At 39.2% G+C, this 21,917-nt stretch overlaps 2 protein-coding genes and 1 pseudogene across 2 annotated transcripts; 1 reads left to right on the top strand and 2 right to left on the bottom strand.

The window, feature by feature from the left end:
* Window positions 1–6,558: 6,558 nt before the first annotated feature.
* On the bottom strand, window positions 6,559–8,033 carry LOC115687372 (putative F-box/LRR-repeat protein At3g28410; annotated as a pseudogene).
* A 2,040-nt stretch (window positions 8,034–10,073) lies between these two features.
* LOC115687407 (arogenate dehydrogenase 1, chloroplastic) lies at window positions 10,074–13,209 on the top strand. The gene is made up of 2 exons (XM_030612958.2): window positions 10,074–11,215; window positions 11,633–13,209. Exons 1-2 carry the CDS (start codon window positions 10,074–10,076, stop codon window positions 12,606–12,608), a joined length of 2,118 nt encoding a protein of 705 aa, XP_030468818.2. The 3' UTR covers window positions 12,609–13,209.
* Window positions 13,210–13,341: 132 nt separating this feature from the next.
* Window positions 13,342–18,888, bottom strand: LOC115687408 (probable 3-hydroxyisobutyryl-CoA hydrolase 3). Its single transcript, XM_056306658.1, has 14 exons — window positions 18,795–18,888; window positions 18,622–18,702; window positions 18,479–18,547; window positions 18,227–18,290; window positions 16,631–16,710; window positions 16,408–16,491; window positions 16,146–16,230; window positions 15,783–15,868; window positions 15,511–15,632; window positions 15,367–15,427; window positions 15,190–15,291; window positions 14,727–14,828; window positions 14,319–14,360; window positions 13,342–13,773 (listed from the first exon to the last, which is right to left on the bottom strand). The coding sequence occupies exons 1-14, from the start codon at window positions 18,846–18,848 to the stop codon at window positions 13,630–13,632; spliced, it is 1,176 nt and encodes a 391-aa protein (XP_056162633.1). The 5' UTR covers window positions 18,849–18,888; the 3' UTR covers window positions 13,342–13,629.
* Between the last annotated feature and the right edge of the window lie 3,029 nt (window positions 18,889–21,917).

The raw sequence follows: 21,917 nt of genomic DNA on the forward strand, positions 1-21,917 counted from the left end.
CTGTAAGCTGAATTTGTTGAAGCTCTGAGCTCTTCTTCCTCGCCGTGAAGAGAGACCAGACGGACCGATCTTCTTGGGGAGCACAGAAAGTCGGATCCTGAAATCGGTGGCCGCCGCCGCCGGCGGGTGGCGGATCTCGGAGTACCGACGACGGCGACGGTGGAGGAGGAGCGGCGCCGCGACGGAGAGAGAATGACGGGGAGAGAGAGGGACGGCGTGGGCACGGGCACGTTGGATTTGTCAATATGAAATAATTTACCCCTTTGCGTGCGACTTTATTACCGTTAAATGCCATTGGATTATGTGCAATGACGAGAATGTCCTCTCATCACTTCTAGATTTTGCTGCTGTCCCCTCGACTTTTGGCCTAATGGCCCAAAAAAAAAAAACAAAAGAATCAACTTTACTTTGACTGACAATTCTGATTCAAACTTTTTTTTATCTCATAAAAATTCACAAATTTTTACTGAAATCCCAAATCTGACTCAAAAAATTTGAAAATTTCATATCATAAGGGTCGGCTTTGAGACTTGAATAAAAATTGGCGCTTTTTATTGAGATAAAAAAAAGTTCAGATCAAAATCGTCACTCGATAAAAATTTGGTGCTTTTGTTTTTTTGGAATTAGACTCTCAACTTTTTGTCCCTTTTGGAGAATTAGCGAGGGTCGCTTGCGGATTTGAAGAAATTTGTGAATTTTTTAGGGGGTGTACATGTATTTTCTTCCGCATGAAAATTTCCATCCAGTCGAGTGTCTTCGATCGGTGGGTTACCAGCTACGGACATTACTCGTGTCAAGCTTAAACTAACAATAGATGTGGACGACATCCGTGTCCGTACTTCATTAATCAGGAAATCGGGGGAGGGGGGTGTTTGGAGAAAGACGTGGCATGTCAGTAAAGTTAGAGAAAAGAAAAGATAAATCATTTCGAAAAATAGAGGTACACAAGTGATCACAAAGTATAAAAATTCGAGGAATGTCCTTTTATATTTTTCTTTCTTTGTATCATGTAAGATGATTAATGTTGACACCTAAATTTTGGCGTATCATTTAGTCGTAATTTGTATAGAAAATTAGGGATTAAATTTTTAACCCCTAAACAAAAATATGTAGGTTGCATAACATATAGTTTAAATTCATTTTAGATTAATTGCATTTTGCATCGGACCGGCGGTGATGAATGAGCTTAAAATTTCATCGAACGAGACTCGGCTCGCTTGGAATGCAAGGGCCGGGAATTACAAGTCAAACGGGCTCGGTTGTTTTAATTTGAGCTTAATTCAGCCCATTATCCTTAATTAATTCAGCCCATTTAAATTAAATTAAAATCTAAGCCCAAGCCTAAGCCCATTAGGACTAGAGAGCCATCTAATTGACCTAGATTAGTGTTATATATACATCATTAGGTCAGGATTTTAGGGGGGACTCATAATTTTCAGAACACAATTCCGAGAGAGCACCTTACGGAGAGAAAAAAATCGTGATCAGTGGGTGGCTTCTTGACATATTGAATACACGGCCACAAAGAGAGAGGGAGATCGGGAGTGGGAGCCGAGAGAGAACGCAAAGTTCTTCAGAATTGAAGATGGTGAGTGAACGGTGGTCTTTGGGGTCCTCTTCGTGAGTGCAGTTTGACTATCCTCATGCCTGAAGATGGTTCAACACACAAAGGAGACCAATACCCAAAGCGAGGAAGCAAAGCGCTGATTTTTGGCTTGGCTCGTCCAGTCCTTGCTTAGCAGCGCCATATCGACGTGCTCCTCAACGACCAGCAGCTTCCATCTACCACAAGGCATTTTTCCAGTACACAACCGATGACCGTTGTCTAGCTTGAACCTGATCAACTACGATACTGCTGCTGCACCGAAAACTCCATCCGCGACGCCACTTGCCGAGCCTTGCATCGACGACGTTGCTTCCCAGTCCAATCCATACGTCCTTTCTGGCGTGCTTGTCTTGTTGCAGCGTTCCTGGTGCTTTCCTTGGCGTCTCATACACATCCGGCCGTGTTACAGCTTCTTATTGGCATGATAACACCTCAAGCAACACACGTATAATTCCTTCAATTGCACTTTTACACGTGTAGTGCAAGAAGTTTTTCTTGTGCAGGTGCCTTGGTGTTTGAGAACGCCTACAGTATTATTTTGTTCTCATTGCCAATTAATCATCGCTAGTCGTATCCTCATCATGGACACTTTGCCGAGACCATCATTCGTCAAGCATTACTGAAAGCCCCACCGAACTGAAAGTCCACACGATCCAGCAAGTTCGTGAACTGTACCACCGTCGCCGGGAGCCAGTCCATTGCCGCCGCATCCGCCGTCGATCGCTCGTCGCCTGTCATCGGTCATCCATTGCCGGTCCTCGCCCTACCGTGCCGAGCACCACCGCGAGCGCCATCGTCGCCATCACCGCGCGCTCCTCCGCGCCCGTCGCCGGACGCCACCGTGAGCCGCCGCGCCGACGCCGCGTCGCCCGTCGTCCGAGTCCGATCCTGATCCACAATTCGAATTTGGAAGTTATCTGCAAATTAGGTAATTCAACATTATCCGATATTTTCAGAATATTTAATTTCCTAATATGGGTGTTTGAATATTTCGTGAATATCATGTGGATATTTAAATATCTTAGGATAATGTTCGATATATCCGCAATATTTTTAAATATTCAAAATTAAGAAAACTTCCTAATTTAGCAACGTATCTGGACGACTATCCGACCTTATCCCTAAGGTTCGATACGCGGCGATACGGAAAATTATTATCCTATCCATAACCACTTGGGTACGATAATGATTTTTATCCGCTTTCCAAATTTGAATAATCGGCTTTCCGTCGATATCTATAACCCTATAGATATGACCGATAGTTTGATTTTTGTGCCTAATCCGAGTTTGAAACAAATATGGCGGATCGCGTGGACGTTTTGAATGTGGTTGCTATCCTTGTTTATTTAATTGCTTTCCTTTTTCAAATAAACAGAAAATTCAAAAAAATATTAATTAGATTTGAATTAGAGTTTTTGCATGTCTAGGAGTCTTAAATGTATCTAGAAGATAGAGTAGTTATTTAATTTAAATTAGGACTTGAGATGATCTATTTCCTAGTTTAAATTAAGTAATATTCTAATCTTAATAGATTATTCAGGTTATTTTATTATTTCGAATTTTAACAAAAAATCCTAAAAAGAAATCATGCTAGGGTAGATTAAGTCATCATAGTTTGCATGTTAATTTAGGCATTTTTATTATTCCGAATTTAAATTGAGAAAATACCAAAAATAATCATTCGTCCTGTCATTAGAAATAGGTCACGTCGTCGCACGACATACAGTTTGCATGCTAGGTTGCATTAATCGCATGTCATTGCATATAGGCTAGATTTCATTTAAATAAGTGAAAATCCAAAAAAGAAATTGAGTGAATTGCTTGTTAATTAGAAATCATATTAGGGTGTCAATGTGATTTTCTAGCTAACAATGCAGATGCTTACGTTGCTTCCAGGTAAGTAATTCTTCCAAACTTGCAATTTATTTAATGCTTTCTGGGTGTTAAATTGGTGGTTTGCGCACTCGCATGGACACCTCACATGTTAGTAACTAAGTTGAAATGGATCCAAACTGCCTGCCAAAACATTTTTGAAAAGAAAAGGTACCGAAAAGGCGTTAGACCAGATCTAGCGTAATCAAGTCCCCGGGCTTAGAATCTCTGGTTCGTAGGAATAAAACATATCTCCCTATGTTTTATTTAGGTTTCTAATCAACCTACCATAAATTGATTAGTGGCGACTCCGAGCATAAAAACTTTTGCATGTTAAAAACTTAAGCCCTAAGTTGCGAATTGGTAGGGCTTGGGAGGGCCCGAGTTAGGCTTAGTCTTAACAATCCATTAGCCTGAGAGGAATTTTAGGTCGCGACAATTAATCAATTGAAAATATTTTCATTATCGATAACAATTTATGTCTAAATATCTTGATCGACGGCGAAATTAAGCACGCCAAAAATTATGAGAAATGATATTTCTTGAGTAGAGCCATACATATGATAGGAGGACCAAATAAAAGGCCAATTCTATACATGTCAACCAAAGAGACTATGGCTAACAAAGAACATGTTTTAATAAAGGGTAAATAATGCAAAAAATCTCAAATTAGTACACTTTTGACAATTTTGTCTTAAACTAATTTTTTGATTACCAAAAACTCTAAACAGGTACACTTATGACAATTTTACCTTTAGTTAGTTTCTGTTAAATTTTAAAGTCAAATTACTGAGTTGGATGACATGTGCCAGTTGACGGATGTACCAGTTTGGGATTTTACCCTCTATTTGTCACAGGTGTACTAGTTTGAGATTTTTCACGATATTAATCCAATTTAACATAGGATTAATTTGTCACAAATGTACAAGTTTGAGACTTTTTATGGTCAAAAAAATAGTTTGAAGTAAAATTATCATATATGTATAAGTTTGGGGTTTTTCGTTGTATTAATCTTTTAATAAAAGTAAAACAAAATCGACTAACGTGGAAAAAAACAAGAAATTGGGCATACACGAAAGAGGAAATTGTATGACCAAAAAAGAAAAAAAAGAAATTGGGATGGAGGAGATATCTCGAGAGAGGAATGAATATATATATATATATATATATATATATATATATATATATATATGTATGTATGTATGTATGTATGTATGTATGTATGTATGTGTGTATAATGTTTCCTTATATGTATCATCAAGAAAAAAATATTCTAAAACTACAAACCGTATCAATCATATGTTACCCTCGTCAACCCCCCTCCTCTCACAAAAAACCCTAAAGATCAATTCCAGTTCCGTCCAATTTCTCCTTAATCTACTCCATGTTGCCTAAGGTAACAAACGGTGCAGTCACGAGAAGATGACATCCAGGCCGATGCGAAAATCACATTTAAGCACGCTTTTGGAAGTGGGGCGTCCTAGGGAGGGATAACTGAGAACAACCTTCAAGCCGGGAGAATGATTTGGGTGCGACATGACAGCCTACTAGTTGGATTCCATTATATGATCATGGACTTACTAACCCTCATGACTTTAAAACGTATTACACAGTGTAAACCCGGGATGTTGCGGGTGGTATCAGAGCTGACTCTGAGATATCTTAATCATTGTCTTCACAGTCAGAATCTCCCCCTGAATATCTGCATATTCTGCAGCAACATTCTCTTCCATTGAGAATGGTCTTGTCCTATGAGACAAAATAGATAGATTAGAGTAGCAGTATGCAGTCAATTCAGCATACATATGTGCATACTAAAGGCAGAATTCAGACATTCCCAGGTTTGTCAAAATGATGCTTCATGAAAATTCCAACTTTTTCAAATATTTGAAATCAACACTCCTGTGGTTCATAATTCTTCTGGATAGCAAGATCTTATAATACTCATTGTGCATTCAATTTCTAAACAAACTTCCTTTTCCCTTGATTCCAGAAGCAATTTCAATTTTCATCTCGAAATTGTTAACAAGCCTTGCATCATCGTCTTCATTTATCTTTTCAATTTTAGATTCTGAGCTGCTCTTTGACTTAAGGCTTGTAACAACAGGTTTCTTTAGGTGAAGATTGGAAGATGATCCTCTGAAGAAACCTGTTGTTACAAGCCCTAAGTCAAAGAGTAGCTTAGAATCTAAAATTGAAAAGATAAAGGAAGATGATGATGCAAGACTTGTTAACAATTTCGATATGAAAATTAGAATTGCTTCTGGAATCAAGGGAAAAGGAAGTCTGTTCATAAATCGAATGCACAATGAATATTACAAGATCTTGTTGTTCAGAGGAATTATGAACCACAAGAGCGTTGATTTCAAATATCTGAGAAAGCTGGAATTTTTGTGAAGCATCATTTTGACAATCTGGGAATGTCTAAATTCTGCCTTTATTCTACACATATATATGCTGAATTGATTGCATACTTCTACTCCAATCTATCCATTTTGTCTCCTTATTGGATTCAGTTTACTGATTGTGAGTAGCCTTTTGCTACAAGTCTTTCCTTCTGAATAAATTCTGAGTCCGAAGAATTTATGGTTCTTGCTTTGCATTCAGCAGACACGACAGAATTGCCCAAGCCACTTCAAGTAGCGCCCATGGTTCAATTGCCCTGGACCCTTTGGAATTGTTACTATCAATCTCTATTTTGTTCAGCCGGGGCGCGTTCTCGAGGAGAAACTCGAGTAGGGAAAGAACGGGTTCCCACACCGGCCAATCGGCATCGGGATCAACAATCTTGACATTCTTGAGATGCGCTAGGCGCTGGCAGATCCTCAGCTTTGCAGAATCCCAAAATTCTTCCACATCAAAGTTGCGACGGCCAACATTCTAGAACATCATGACAAATGATGAGTGACATGATTGGAACTAACACGAGACAAAATATCGAGGAGGTTTGACAGGATAAAATAGTTGTTGCTGCATTAGGAGAAACATAAATCGCTGGAAAATCAATTCAGTAATGTCAATTAAAATGACAGAAGAAACGACAGATTTATGTGCGGCCTAAGGCTGAAATTCACATGTTCATGCAAATTTGCTGTTAAAAGTGAATTGAGAGGGTTCTAGCAATTGTTTACCCAAAAAGTGGGTGTGCAAGTCATTCGTAAGAATAACTTCTCCAGGTGTGGCGAACTTTCGAGTATTTTCGCTATCCCGGGAGCTCCCTCATGGTCCAACGCGACATGGAATGTCAGTTGCCGACATTCTAAGGATGGAAGAAATGGTCCTCTCGCCTCCGTTAACGACAGCACCTAAGCACGTCAGTCGCGGTAGAAGAAGAAATAAAAATCACTTTTACTTCTTCAAGCACTAAAGAAGATCATTCATAAAACATTCCTGCAGTTCCAACCATCTCTCCCAATTGCGGATAGACCAAACAAATGAGTCAGGCAAACAACCAGCAAATGCTTCTCAAGAAAAAAAAATTTATGGCACATCCGAAGTCTTATCAAAGTTTGAATGTATTGCCGGATCCATAATGGCGATATCAAGTTAAGATGTGTGAAAGTCTCATTATAAAAAGAAAAGAAAGTCTCATCTGCATTGTTTCTTTGAACTGACAATTTATGGGCATGGTATCATCAAGCACCGATAAACAATATCACAATCTATACTAAGCAAATGGCAAAATCTGTAACGAATGTCCTCAAAATTAAAATAATCGGCTTGCACCTGAAGGCACCATCTCCCCCATCACCAATTTCGTGATATGATGCAGACTCTGGAGAAGAGTCTTGACAAGATCGCCATGAGCCTGAACCTGTCCCGAGTGTTTCTTCGAAATTTAACTCGGCCTTAGCCAAGGAAGACACTTTATCTACTTTGAACTCTCCCCCCACAGAAGTATTGCCAAGAGGCGCAATTTGAGAAGATGAGGAGCCGAAACTTTCAGGAAACGACCTTGACCACTACGGAACCCGTGAGAATCAATCACCAACTCTTTCAAACCTCTTGATTTAACTTTAATGTGCTTGAATCCCGTGCAGCCATTCAACTCAAAGAACTCTAGAACAGGGCAGCCACTCAAAACTCTCATCATCGCATTATCCTTCAACTCCGCATGATCAATGCGCAATATCTTCAGCGAAGGCCAATTCACAGCACCCATCATCGAAAAACAGCAACGTTTTCACGTGAAAACTCACCAGCGTAGTGCAGCAGAAAAACGAACTGCGGTAAGTCATAAATGTTGTCGTTGTACAAGGGTCATAGACACCTCTTCGATGTTGTGTTCGACAGCAAAGGGGAGCCACCTATCAATGGTTGGCTCGACAGCATTGCGGAGCCACCTATCAGTCCTTGACTGGGGGAAGAAGGCGTGAAAAGGAGCATCAAAGAGGAAGCTCTTCACCTTAGTAGCGGTGCAGCACCGCGTCCACGAAAGCCATGAAACGCCGGAACATCCTCCTATTATCGCAGAAGGCCACAGAGAAAGATATATGTGGATTAGCGGTCCAAGTGGAACGCCATTGCTTGGACAAGACGTTGGTTTTGATTGCATCTTTTGTGGCAAAGAAGAAAATATTTTTCAAATTACTCATTTTTCACGAAACGAAAGCACCCTAAAAAATACCCGACATATTTGGTGACAAAGACCTCTTTCCCTTACCTTTCCTTGTCTCCTTTTTTTTTTTGGAGAAAAAAAATTATAGTACGATATGGAATTTATTTCCTTTAGTGAACCTAAATACGACGAGTCGTTTTCCTTAAACCCAGCGGTCCCCACGTGCCTCACGTGTCTGATCGTGGGACTCTTTCGCCAGCTCAGCACTGCGAGTTGACTTTTCGCAGCCGAAGAATCTCTTGATAAAATATGGATGTATTGAATTTTGAAGAATTTTACCAAAGAAAAAAAAAATTCTTTCCTCATACTGCTGAAGTGTTGAAATATTCCTTATTAAATTGTATTTAATGAGATGCCCGTTAGCTAGAAATAAATTCTTGTAACTATTTAATTCACGTAAGGAAAAGGTCCGCCAAGGAGGTTTGTAATTATTAATGCTTCACCAAAGTCTAGTTAACAACCGAAAATCGAAACATCTTATATTTATCGATATCACAAACATGCTCGTATATGAGGTAGATATAAGTAAATATTCAAGAGTTTCGTCTCCGAGTATTACATTTTAATTTTTTGAACTAGGGAAAAATTGTAAATAAAGGTCTAAAGTGCCATCGTTTTCTTAAATAATGATATGAAGTGAATTTTGTTGTAAATAAAGGCCCGAAATTCCCTTATTTTCTTAAATAAGAGTATGAAGTGTATCTTATTTCAAATAAGGGCATAGAGTGGCTATGTTAATTTCAAAGAATGACCTGACTTTCTAAATGGTCAATGACATTTTCGTCCTTTACCTCTTTTTTTTTCCTCTTTTTTTCTTTTTTTTCCTTTTTCTAGTTTTTTCTTTGTTCTTCATTGGTGGCCGGTCTCAAGCGATGGCCGGCCACTAACGATGTTTAGAGAGGGCTGGCTCGCCCAGCCCAATCTGGTGAGGCCCACCCTTGCTAGCCACAAGCGAGGGGAGGCCTCGCCTACATGGGGGTTGCCCTGCTAGAGTCCGACAAGGTCCGTCTTGCCTTGGCAAGGCAACCCTCGCCTTGGGTGAGGTCGCCCTCAAAAGCCACAGGTGAGGGTCGGCCTCGCCCTATCTGGCCTCTCCGAAAAGAAAAAAAAAGAAATGAGAAAAAATAAAAAATAAAAAAAATAAAAATAAAAATTGTCTTTAGATGAAAAAGCCCATGATTGGTTGGAATTGTTAGCCAGTTGACGATCGACAAGGTTATGTCCTTATTTGAAAACTGCAATGGCCACTTCGAGCTCTTATTTGACACAAGGTCGGCTCTCATTTGAAATTTTCCCGTAGAACTTTAAACAAAATTTTGTTTTTTCTATGGATGATTGATACATAAATATTTCCTTAATTAGAATATTAATGTAACATAATTCAAGCTGGGTCTTACCAATTTGGCAGTTTCTTCGAAAGCTCTTCAAATTGACAAGGGTTAATACCATAAAAAAAATCATAAACTGATATACTTGTGACAGTTTTATCCCATACTAATTTTTTGACCACAAAAAACCTCAAACTGGTACACTTGTGATAAATTTACCCCAAACTTATATTTTGATTACTAAAAACTCTAAACTGGTACATTTGTGATAAATTTTCCCCCTGTTAGTTTCTGTTAAATTGAATTAATGCAAAAAAAAATCACAAACTGTTACACCTGTGACAAACGGAGGGTAAAACATAAAACTGACACATCAGTCAACTGTCGTGTGTTATTTAACAAAGCAATTTGATAGTAAAAATTAAAGGAAATAAAATGAGAATAAATTTATCACAAGTGTATCATTTTGAGATTTTTGATGGTCAAAATATTAATTTAGGGTAAAATTATCATACGTGTATCAATTTGGGATTTTTCGTGGCATTGACAAACAAAATTGTGGAAATGAGACGAGTTCGTTTAAAAAAAACCTTAGTCTCCCTCGCAAAGAGTTCCGGCACGTCTCTCTCTCTGTGAAAATCCGGCAAACATGCCGTTCGCCTTCGCCTCCCTGCAACGCCTCCGATGTCCGCCGCCGCCGCCGCCGCCGCCGTCCCTCTCTCAACTCCGCCGCACACTCTCTCCTCACCCCGGGTCCCAGTCTCTCCCCTCCAGCCTGAAATCCCCTCAACCCCTCTCCCCCCGCCGCCGCCGCCGCCGCCGCCATTGCCATCTCCGCATCCAGTCCGTGGACGCCGCCCAGCTGTACGACTACGAGTCCAAGCTCTCCGCCCGCTTCGAATCGCACGGGAAGCTCAAGATCGCCGTCGTCGGCTTCGGCAACTTCGGCCAGTTCCTGGCCAAGACCCTCGCGCGCCAGGGCCACACCGTCCTCGCCCACTCGCGATCCGACCACTCCGACGCCGCTCGCAGGCTCGGGGTCACGTTCTTCCGCGACCCGGACGACCTGTGTGAGGAGCACCCGGAAGTCATCTTGTTCTGCACTTCGATCATTTCGACGGAAAGAGTCGTAAAGTCGCTGCCTTTGCAGAGATTGAAGCGGAACACGCTGGTCGTCGACGTCTTGTCGGTAAAAGAGTTTGCGAAAACCTTGCTAGTTCAGCTTTTGCCTTGTGATTTTGATATAATTTGTACGCATCCGATGTTTGGACCTGAGAGTGCGAAGAATGGATGGAGTGGGCTTAATTTTGTGTATGAGAAGGTTAGGATTGGCGATGAGGAATTGAGGATTTCGAGGGCCGAGAAATTTCTAGATATCTTCGCGAGGGAGGGGTGTAATATGGTGGAGATGACCTGCGCCGAGCACGATAGATGTGCTGCCGAATCGCAGTTCATCACGCACACGGTCGGGAGGGTTCTGGGGAAGTTGGAATTGGAATCGACGCCGATTAACACGAAGGGGTACGAGAAGTTGCTAGCTCTGGTGGAAAATACTGCAGGGGACAGCTTCGATTTGTACTATGGTTTGTTCATGTATAATAAAAATTCGTTGGAGATGTTGGAGAGGTTGGATTTGGCTTTCGAGGCATTGAAGAAGCAGCTGTTTGGAAGGTTACATGATGTGGTGAGGAAGCAGTTGTTTGAAAGTGCCGAGACAGTGCCCGTTTCGCTGGAGAATTACGGGGTGCTGATGAATATTAAACATGGTGCGGGTACTTCAAAATCAATGGGGTATGATTTTGCTAATAAATGGTTTCTTTGTTTTGGTTGTGGGAACTTTTCTTATTCAGTTATATCGCTTGTCCTTGATCATTTGACTGTATATTCGCTGCTTTTCAAGAGAGCAGTAGAAATGCTACTAGCACGAAGTTTTTTTAGGTATTATGCTATTCCCTTTTTTTAAGTTGTGGCAGTGAGAATGAAGTCTAGTGTTAGGGTTTAATGATTTAATATACCTCAAAACTGATAGTCAGTTGCGATTAATGTTCCCATTTTCATTGTATTTTCTGTGGAACAATGAGATATACTAATGTAAGGAAAATGTGTTTGTTTCTTGTGTTTGCTGAAAGATTTGTAACATCTTTCTACCTCTTTTAGAAAATTCATTTGATGTAGAATCTCATTCATAATTTTTCTCTAAACCGTTAGATTCCAAGATGTTGCTTCGACAATCGGCTATCCAGTGCCTAGCTCCAGCAGTTCTCAAGATAGGTCGCCCCTCAAGATTGCCATTGTTGGGTTTGGAAAATTTGGCCAGTTTCTAGGGAAGACCATGGTCCGCCAAGGTCACACAGTTATAGCTTATTCTCGATCAGATTACTCTGAGGCTGCTCAAAGGTTGGGGGTTTCTTTCTTTTCTAATGTGGATGATCTTTGTGAAGAGCATCCCGACGTGATCCTTCTTTGCAGCTCGATTTTGTCTACAGAGAGCGTCCTTAAGTCATTGCCTCTCCAAAGATTGAAAAGGAGTACCTTGTTCGTCGATGTACTTTCGGTGAAGGAATTTCCGAGGGTTTTGTTTCTCCAGAACTTGCCATTAGATTTTGATGTTCTTTGCACACACCCAATGTTCGGACCCGAGAGCGGCAAGAATGGATGGAATGGTCTTTCCTTTGTTTATGATAAAGTTAGGGTTGGAAGTGATGAGTTAAGACAAGCACGATGTGACCAGTTTTTGGACATATTTGCACAGGAAGGGTGTCTAATGGTGGAGATGAGTTGTGCTGAACATGATTGGCATGCAGCTGGGTCACAGTTTATCACGCACACAATGGGGAGGACACTGGAGAAACTGGGCTTGGAGTCCAGCCCAATTAATACAAAAGGGTACGAGACTTTGTTAAATTTGGTGGAGAATACGGCTGGTGATAGCTTTGACCTCTACTATGGGTTATTCATGTATAATGTGAATGCGATGGAGCAGCTGGAGAGGTTGGATTTGGCATTTGAATCCCTGAAGAAGCAACTCTTTGGGCGTTTGCATGGTGTCCTCCGGAAGCAATTGTTCGAGAATGCGGATAAAAGTAAAGTTTTTAAGGAAAAACCTGCATTGCCAAAGCCATCTCAGGATGTTGCTGCTTTATCGTCTTCAAATTGGATCCAAGTTCAAACTTTTGAGGTCTAAGCTTTGCTGTTTTGCGGTAGTCCTCCCACCTCTGCCTGGCATTGGTTTGTGCTTAGTTTTCCACAATCTTATGCTGAGGGTGATTTTGGAGAAGAAGATTGGACAATAAGTGTAGTTCCTTTTTGAGGTTAGAAAAAAACTGCAAGAGTGTATTAACTTTTGAGTTTCTCCGGAGAAATTAAGATAAGATACTCTGATTTGAAAGCATTGGTGGAGCAGTACTTTCTTATTTTGTAGAGCAATACCTGCACTTTCCTATGTCTGCCAAATAATGCTCAGTTGCGTGTATTGGCCGCAAAGACGACAACCTGAAGCTAAACTTGGATTCTTGATGTTTGTCTATTTGAAGGCGTATTTGTGGGTGCAATGGTAATAATTGTGACATTGTTCGAGGATCTAATTTGCTTGAGCAGAGACTTTTCTTGAGTCACTGACAATTGCTGTGCTGCTTTCAGGCCGAGAATGCGAGCTTGTTTCAAAATGGAATGATCTAGCATATTCCTTATTTATTTGTACAATCGAGTTTGGGGTTTCGGTTTTGCGGAACTGTACAAGCTCCCATTTTATAATAGAAACAAATAAGGTAATCTTTTTCTTCTGCTGTCGATTTCTCTTTTTCTCTGCTACTGTTGGTATTACTAGATTTTCATCTCCAGAAAACTTTAGGAGTGTCCTGGCTCTGCCTTGAAGCTGGCATTGATGGGTGCGTGTGCAGTCGAAATTCGACATAGATACTGCGCTGTTCTATCTTTAGATGCATCGACAGCAATTATTCCTCTTCGTTGCTTGTAATTTAGAGGGCAATGTGATTCCCACAGGCGAAAGTATTCATCAAAAGCTAAGATTTAGACAGGAAGTTAATCAGGAAAGCTTGAGTTGTCTCGTGTGATTTTGACAAATAAGACTGTCACATTACAAATGCAGGCCAATATATCTGAGTTGTGTTTACGTGGTTACTGATGTCACAGTTTCCAGTTTGCTGTATTGCAATATGTGTGAGTTGTGTCACAAATAGGTTCATTCAGAGCTTCGATCTCGTGTGGTCAAGCATGTCGGAGGACCGTGCAGGGAGCTGTAGACAATTCCAATCGTCATCATCCTCCAATGCTTTGAATAGCATATCCACCATCTCTGCTCCGACTAACTCTAACTTTGGCGGCTCCCACTGTGTTCATCAAACTAAAGTCAGGCTCATGCTCAGCGTCATGTATCAATTCATCCAAATTGTGAGATAAACTGTTTGTCCTAAAAGGTTAAGTTGTTGGTATATTATGGAACAACGTATTATAGCGCATGACTTAATACAATTCTAGCTTACATCATACCTTATTACCTTACGGACGATTATAGGATCTCAAATCTCTGCGAGTCTCTTGAACTCACTGAAGTTTAGTACTTGGATTTTTATTATTAGGATAATATACAAGAGACTCTATAATGTGTTGTTGTAACATGTGTCCTTCTCCTCCCATTTATCAGTTAAGAGAAAGTAATGATTTGGACCGTCTTCGTTTAGCCAATGTACAACAAATGACAGACAAAGCCAAGTACCAATCAAAAGGTTTGGACGTAAAAAGAAGATGTCTAAAACACAATGTCATCACCATATCAAATGTCAAATAAACTGATGTATTGTTGCTCTTACTAAACAAAGTTTCAAGATCCAACTCGACAAGTCAAATAGTAGGGTAACGGTGTAAATATTTGTACCTTGGGCCTTTTGTCTTTATCGAAAAAAATTGCCCTTGAACCCTGCACCAAAACGTATTCACCAATGCATTACACAAATTGAAGAAGAGAGCGATACATATGACAAACGACGGACACTCTCGGCGGATACTCTAGTTACAGAAATATCGTATAGTTTATAGATAGTTAGATCATGTTCATCCGTACGATTGATCATATAGGCTTTACAGTCGGATCCATATAATCAATGATTGAGATGGTATTGATTTATATGGTTTGTGGTCCATGAAATAACTTCTCGGCTATTAGGAAGTTGCTTATAAAAGTGACGTGACAAACAAAAGCTCTCATTGAGTACTTGAATATGTCCTACATATTTAAATATCTGTTTAGAGTTTGTCGCATCCTATCACTGCTCATGGTTCGTACCTCATAGTAGTCATTGGTGATCTTCCTTCGCACGACGTTGCAATAGACGGTGTAGTCCCGAGCTAGACATTGTTCAATCGTCTGACCACGTCCTTCTCTTATCTAATCATCAAGATTCGACAAGTTCTTTTTAGTTGTTGAATGCAATACGCCGTGCTCCTCGTAATGTTAGACATAAATAATTGACAATCATGTGTACCATGTACTCTGCAACTGCTGGAATAAGCATAAACATACATGCATGTACGGACGCAATGAGTTAGTTTATGACTGGATAACTCCCATTCTACTCTAACACAAATTGCTGAATACTTTCTACTTTCAAATTCCCATCTGCGCACACCCTAAGAGAGTAGATTTTGAAAAGTGGAAGACGTTTGTCGAATTTCACTATCATTCAAAAGCGTTAATCTGTATAAATTACCCCTAAGCTTGATAGTATACGTTTTGTTTTGCATATTACCGATCTCAGAGAAATCTTTAGGCTGGTCGGACTAGCAGACTTCATACTGTTCACTGCCTCGATGATCCAATTCTCTGCCAAGTTATCTAGCAACTCTTTCTCCTGCACCGTACAACTATCTCAGCTGCGCAACTAGAAAAGAAGAAAGAGAGAAAAATCACACCAACGTATGCTTACGAGAGAACGTAATATGCCCTCCACAGTTTGTCTTGAGAAACATCTGTTTATGCTCTTCAATCTATTCCAACAATGAAGACTTGTTGATGAAGAGATTCCATTCGACAGGAAGAGAGTGAAGTGCTAGAATAGAATATCAGTAACCTTTTGTGAAGATCTTCCTCTTTCGTATCGGATTTGTGCGCATACTTGTTGATGACCGATGAAATTTCTAATGCATTTGATGAATCCACCGAAGAGAAAGCGTGTTCTAAAAGAGGAAGATCCTATCGAGAAAATAAAGGATTACCCGTATATATATAAAAGAAAAACTAAAATGGTATCAATAATTAAATACATCTAATGTGCCACCTTTTTTCCTTTTAACTATTCAATGGAAAGGTGCGCAAGTTTCAAAATTGCAAACAACTAGTTACCTTTGAAAAGACAAAATGAGTTGCGAGGCCACATGCAAGCATTGTTTCTCCATCGACCCGTGCTCCGGTTAATCCTAGATATTCACCTGCTCAATGTAACACCACTTGTAAAATCCAAATGATAGGAAAATCTAATCTAGATTTTAGATAAATTCAATTTTTGACAATTAAAAAGCTCGGTGCAATACACACACTAACTAGTCAATTAAAATTTGTCGATAAGACACATATACAAGACCACAAATGAAAAGATCGATACAATGTAATTCTCTTCATCTTTAATTCCATACCTACAATGGTCAATATGTGTATTATGGGTTCATCTGAAGTAAACAAAGAGAAGAAAAAGCAGTTCAGAATTACCAAAGTAACCGGGAAGCTTGGATAGGAAATGAGATGCACCCACATCCGGAAAGATTCCGAGTACTGCTTCAGGCATTGCAAATACCTGCAACATCAGGAATCGAAACACTCTTCAGAAAGATTCATCTTCTGTAGTGACAAGAAAACTTTTATCAGATGTCTCAGAAGACACATTATGATGAATAAAGCTCATCTGCAATCATCATACATCACCATTGAGTCCGGTTATCCGAATCGAACGAAATTATAGAGGACTATTTACCGTCTTCTCTGTCACGACTCGAAATCTCGCGTGCATGGAGAGTCCAGCACCACCGCCCATTACAACTCCGTTGATGAGGCATACCTTCAATACCACTCATACGAAAAGAAAAAAATGTTCAAGTTGATTTAGAAGGTATCGCTATAACTTGACTACAGATACTTATCGTTTGGTTCATCAGCCATGGAAGTACGGTATAAGAAGAAAAGCCCCCAAATCTCACCAAAGGCTTTGTATAGGTGGCTATCAGGTGATCCAAGGTGAGTTGTTTCTTGTAAAAGCTTGCTCCGAAGCTCCAGTGTCCTGAAGGATTTTAGTAATACCAGGATTTCCTTGGATTATTAGATAAAAGGTAAATATTAATAAGTTTTCTTCGCTTGCGGAAGGAATTTCTAAACTTATAAAATAGGTGGAAACTCTCAAAATAATGCCAAAATAATTATTAATTGCAATGTCTACCTGAACTTATATATATATGCATGTATATAAGACGATTCTACTGTTGCGTTAAAAAATGATTTTTTTTGTGTTGGTTGATTTTTGAAGAAGTTGCTAAGTATACAAAATCTGTTGGCAAAAATAAATCATTGATCACCTGATTTTTCGATAATTTATTGGTAACTTACCAATTCTTTTATTAAATTAATATCTTTGTTGAAGTTAAAAAATTGTCAACTTTGTTTTGTTGTCTTTTACCAACTTTTATTTATCTTTCGTGCCAGCCCTTAAATTTACCAACCCTCCATGAATTTACCCATCTAATTAAGTTACCAACTAAGGTTAGGTAACCAACTCTTATTTTGAAAACTCAACAATGTTTATTTAGTTTCTTTTGAATTTACCAACTTTTCTTATCGTTTCTCAATTTTTATTTATCATGCTAATTGCCCATCAAGTTTTTAAGCTTACAAACTTTTTTAGAAATTACCAACTTTAATTAAAGGGGTTAATACAACGAAAAACTCCAAATTAGTACACCCGTGATAAATTTACCCTAAACTAATTTTATGACCACCAAAAAATCCAAACGGGTACACCTATGATAAATTTATCCTTTGTTAATTTTCGTTAAATTTTATGGTCAAATTACTGAGTTGGATGACACGTGGCCGTTGACGGGTATACTGGTTTCAAGTTTTAGTCACAGGTGTACTAATTCGTGATTTTTCGTCATATCAATTCAATTTAACAGAGGGTAAATTTGTCATAAATATACCAATTTAGGGTTTTTGGGGTAAATTTGTCATAAGTGTACCAGATTGGGGTTTTTGGCAGTCAAAAATTAGTTTGGGGTAAATTTGCTACAGGTGTATCGGTTTGTTGTTTTTCGTGGTATTAACCCTAATGGAAGTGATTACCAATTTTTCTACAATTAAGTTATCAACTCTTATTTGAGTTAGTTACGAACATTTATTTGATTATTTTTTCGTATCCTTGACAATTTTTAACAAAATATTTTCCCAACTTTTGTTTACATTTTCTAACAAAGCCTTCACTTTACCAACTATTATGTAAAATTAACTAGTGTTGGTAGGCTCACTAAGTAAACTAGAAAAAAATGTCGCCATTTACTTATTTTTACCAATAGTTCTTTTAACACTCACTAAAACTTATCGAATTTTTTTTTGGTAGGAAAACTTATCGAAATTTAACAACACGGTTACACGAAACATTATACATGTATATATGACTGTTCACCTAATATTGTAAGTTTTGGGAGACGATTACCATTTCCCGTTAATTAGGGTAGTCTTGCATTTTTCAAGGGTTATAGTTATAATAAACACAATCAAAAGAGAGCAGATCCGGATCTGCTCACCTGTTAACATGGAGCAGATATTTTGGAAAACATCACCACCCGCACAAAATGCTTTCCCGTTTGCCTGATGAATATTTGATCAAGAGGCGAAGATTAACATAAACATGAATCAGCTAGTGCATGATCAATGGAATCTAAATCTAAATCTATACACTATACGAAATCGCGAAACCCAACTACTGTTATCTGCTTAAATACGTGCAAGCAACTCAGTAGGAAGAAAGTACAGACACCAACACAACCTGCGATTACCTTCAAGATAACAACGTTGACGGTCGGATCGTCCTCGTAGACCTTCAACTTGCTAAACATCTGAGAAATCTGTTTGCTCGGACGAGACGGGCATGAGCAATGGACGTACATAAACAAGTACAAGAAAGAAGAGAGGGACGCACCATTTCGAGGGTGAGGGAGTTCAACTTGGAAGGCCGGTTCAAGATCACCTTCCTCACTCCTGAATGCTCTTCGAACAGTACCTGCGAAAAGGCAAATGAAACCATCGTCCATCAGGGCGCCAAGCATGGCCTCTATGTAAATGGTGGGAGATCAATGAGTAGAGATGACGCACCGGCTGCTCGGCCAAGTCTCTGCGGAACAACTCGATAGAGCTCAGAGCCTGCATCCTTCACACACACTCTCTCTGTTCTCTCCTCCTATCTGGGCTGCACAGGGCCAAGGAAGGAAGCTCAATTCCTATCTATAATCGAGTAATGCTGTCGTGACATCGAAACAAGGACATCCTACTCAACACGTAATAAGCATATGCAACCTCATTAATCTATTTGGGTCCCTCCCAGTATTGCTTAAAATTTAGACTAAATTAGGACACATGCGCGCGTACGTAAGCTTAATTACGTAATAATCATCAGGTTGGGCCATTGCATAATCCGTTCGTATGCTGTCAAAAGTCAATAATAAACATTATTTGGGTACAAGTAGAACAAACAAAGACTATTTGGGTACAAGTAGAATAAACAAAGACTCATCTGGTCTTGCATGTGGGAAAAGGCCTCCTGATTGATCAATTTTGTTTGTCTTTTCCGTTGATGGAATCGCGGGTCATCATCAGCATTGCAGATACCATGTTCTGGGGCAATATTATTCCACGCATAACTACCGGGTAAATAGAAGCAACCATTAATCTCGACGAAGCAACTACATCTCACAATCTATCTAAAGAGTCGGGCAAGGAGTTTTGTGATTGAGCCACATCGTCGCAAAGTTTCATTCCCTTCCACTTCCCTTAACATTATCTACCTAAGTATTGAAGTATTTTGATGGTATGTTAACATGGGTATTGATAATTATTTATGATAACTTACTGTAGATTGTCTGCCATGATCAAGGGAACCCATCAAAATGTTAAGCAATTGGGTTTGGTTTAAAATCGCCACTTGATTATTTAAGGCTATAAATATTGAAGCCAACTTGCAAATTAGTATCTATTCGTTGAAATGCGACTGACCTAGAACCCCACTTTCCTTGGGAACTAGATAAAAAAAAAATGTTAGTTAATGAGTAAGCTCGTGTGTCTTGATGCAATGCGTTGGGTAGAGTCAGCCCAAAGCCTTTGTTTACAACATAGAAAAATCTAGGGTAACATCTTGTGCTTAGGGCATATTCCTATATTGATCGCCAATTCCTCAGATGGTATAGCATTTCTCTCTAAAACTGATGATTTTTATGGCTTTCAAGTTTCAACTAGTTAGTATAAAAGGCAATAATTTAAACATTTTGATGATTTGCGAATTTAGTCATTTCGGCAAATTTTGACCGGAAATCACTAACGTGGCGGTCTAGTTAGCATCAACCGTCCTCTGTGGTGCAGCGGCCGGCTTTGACGTGGACTATTTTTGCAATTTTTGTGATGCAAATTCTGCTAAGTGTTGGAATCCGTAGACAAATAAGATATGTCGATTCTAGACATCGAGAGTCGACTTTTGGCATCAAGTGATGATTCAAATAATTGAGTGACGGTTGCAATATCGAGTGGCGGTTGATTATTCCGATGACCTTAGAAGTTGTAACCTCTTGTGAATAATAATTATTAGCATATGAAAAGCATGCCTATTATCTTGGAGGATGTTTGGCGGTAACCATAGTTAATAGTAGTAACTACTTGTGTGTAATCGCAATTAGCGGGATATAGATATCCATAGTGAATGTTGTAAAACTCTCTCGCACATTTTCGTTGACATTAGTCAATGAAATTTATTTATCTATATTTTCCTACAAATTTACTTTGCAATGCTTTGAACTCATAAAAAACCAAAATTAGCCTTTCTGGTGAAAGATTTTCACTTTCCGAGTAAAACAAGAAGAAAGTTCAAGCTGGATTTTAGTTAACGAACAAAATAAGGATATCGAATTTCCTTATTTGAGTTGGAGTAGGCCAAGCCAATAAAGGGTTTGTTCTGTTTCTGGTATAACATCAAACTTCATGGGCTGTTTAAGGGTGCCATGTGAGTGCTTTGCTTGCGAGAATTGTGAGGGCTAAATGCTATAACTCGTTATTGATAGCTATATTTTCATCACTCAAAGTTTGATGCCTGGCATACTTGGTTTCTAATGTAGATGTGCACAACTTTGGTTTGGGGCCTCTGCTTTCAATTCTAGCTCGTAGTTTAAATCTTATCTAGACAAATGGATGTACTTAATAAAAAATTATGATAGAATTGAGCGTTTCTTGATCTTGGTCGAACTGATCTCAATTTATCTAGAGCAGGCACGATCGAGCTTGATACAATCTATGTAGGATCCATATCGGGTTTCTATGATTGGTAATCCTTCCATACAATTTCCCATATGTTTGGTAAACTAATGGCTGTAGCTTTGATGCCATTTTATAACCGGAAATAGTAATATATAGATGTAAAATGGTTTCAGTCAGATTGCTTGTTGAAGATGGTATATGCTGTGTTGTTTATCGCTGGACGGTGGTGTTTTTGGACCCAAAAGTCTATGTCAACATGAAAGTTGAAATACAATGCAACTGCACTTCCTGACAAATGAATCTGTCTATTAGCACTTATCCTCACGGACCATGTTCCTAAGATTCTTGTACGATGTAAACAAAGGCTTTTGGCTGACTCTTCCCAATGCATTGCATCAAGACACTCGAGCTTACACAGTAGCCAATATTCTATCTAGTCTTTAGTTATTATATTTCATTACCGATACCAATGTAAACATACCATCAACAAACCTTTACCTTATAATACCGTCCATTTATAAATTTTTCGAGAGTTTAATACCAATAGGTTCGATGACATTTTGTCAGCTTGTTGAGTTACTAACTCATCACAGTAATAATCACTAATAAGCCTTTATGGTCATATGAAGCACAGTTAAAGCAGAGCATATCCCGATTTGATCGCCTGTTAACATGGAGCACATGTTTCCAACATCACCACCAGCACAAAATGCTTTCACGTTTCTCTAATGAATTTGAGCAAAAGGCAAAAACTAACATCAATGAGAAAAATAAGCTAATGCGTATCCTAGGGAATATGTCAATCGATCAGATGTACTCAATTAGCCTAATCTAAATCCAGATCTAAGCACTGTATAAACTCGAGAGGGTGTTTCCGAACTTTTCCTCTTCTAAATATACCCTTCGCAATTTACACCCTATGAATAAATGTATGCGAAACAACATGACTTAACAATCCAAATGTACCTATCAAACTTG

The sequence above is a fragment of the Syzygium oleosum genome, unplaced genomic scaffold, assembly GCF_021117445.2.
Source record: "Syzygium oleosum isolate NSW1041296 unplaced genomic scaffold, Sole_v2.1 Sole_v2.46, whole genome shotgun sequence".
Lineage (NCBI taxonomy): Eukaryota > Viridiplantae > Streptophyta > Magnoliopsida > Myrtales > Myrtaceae > Syzygium > Syzygium oleosum.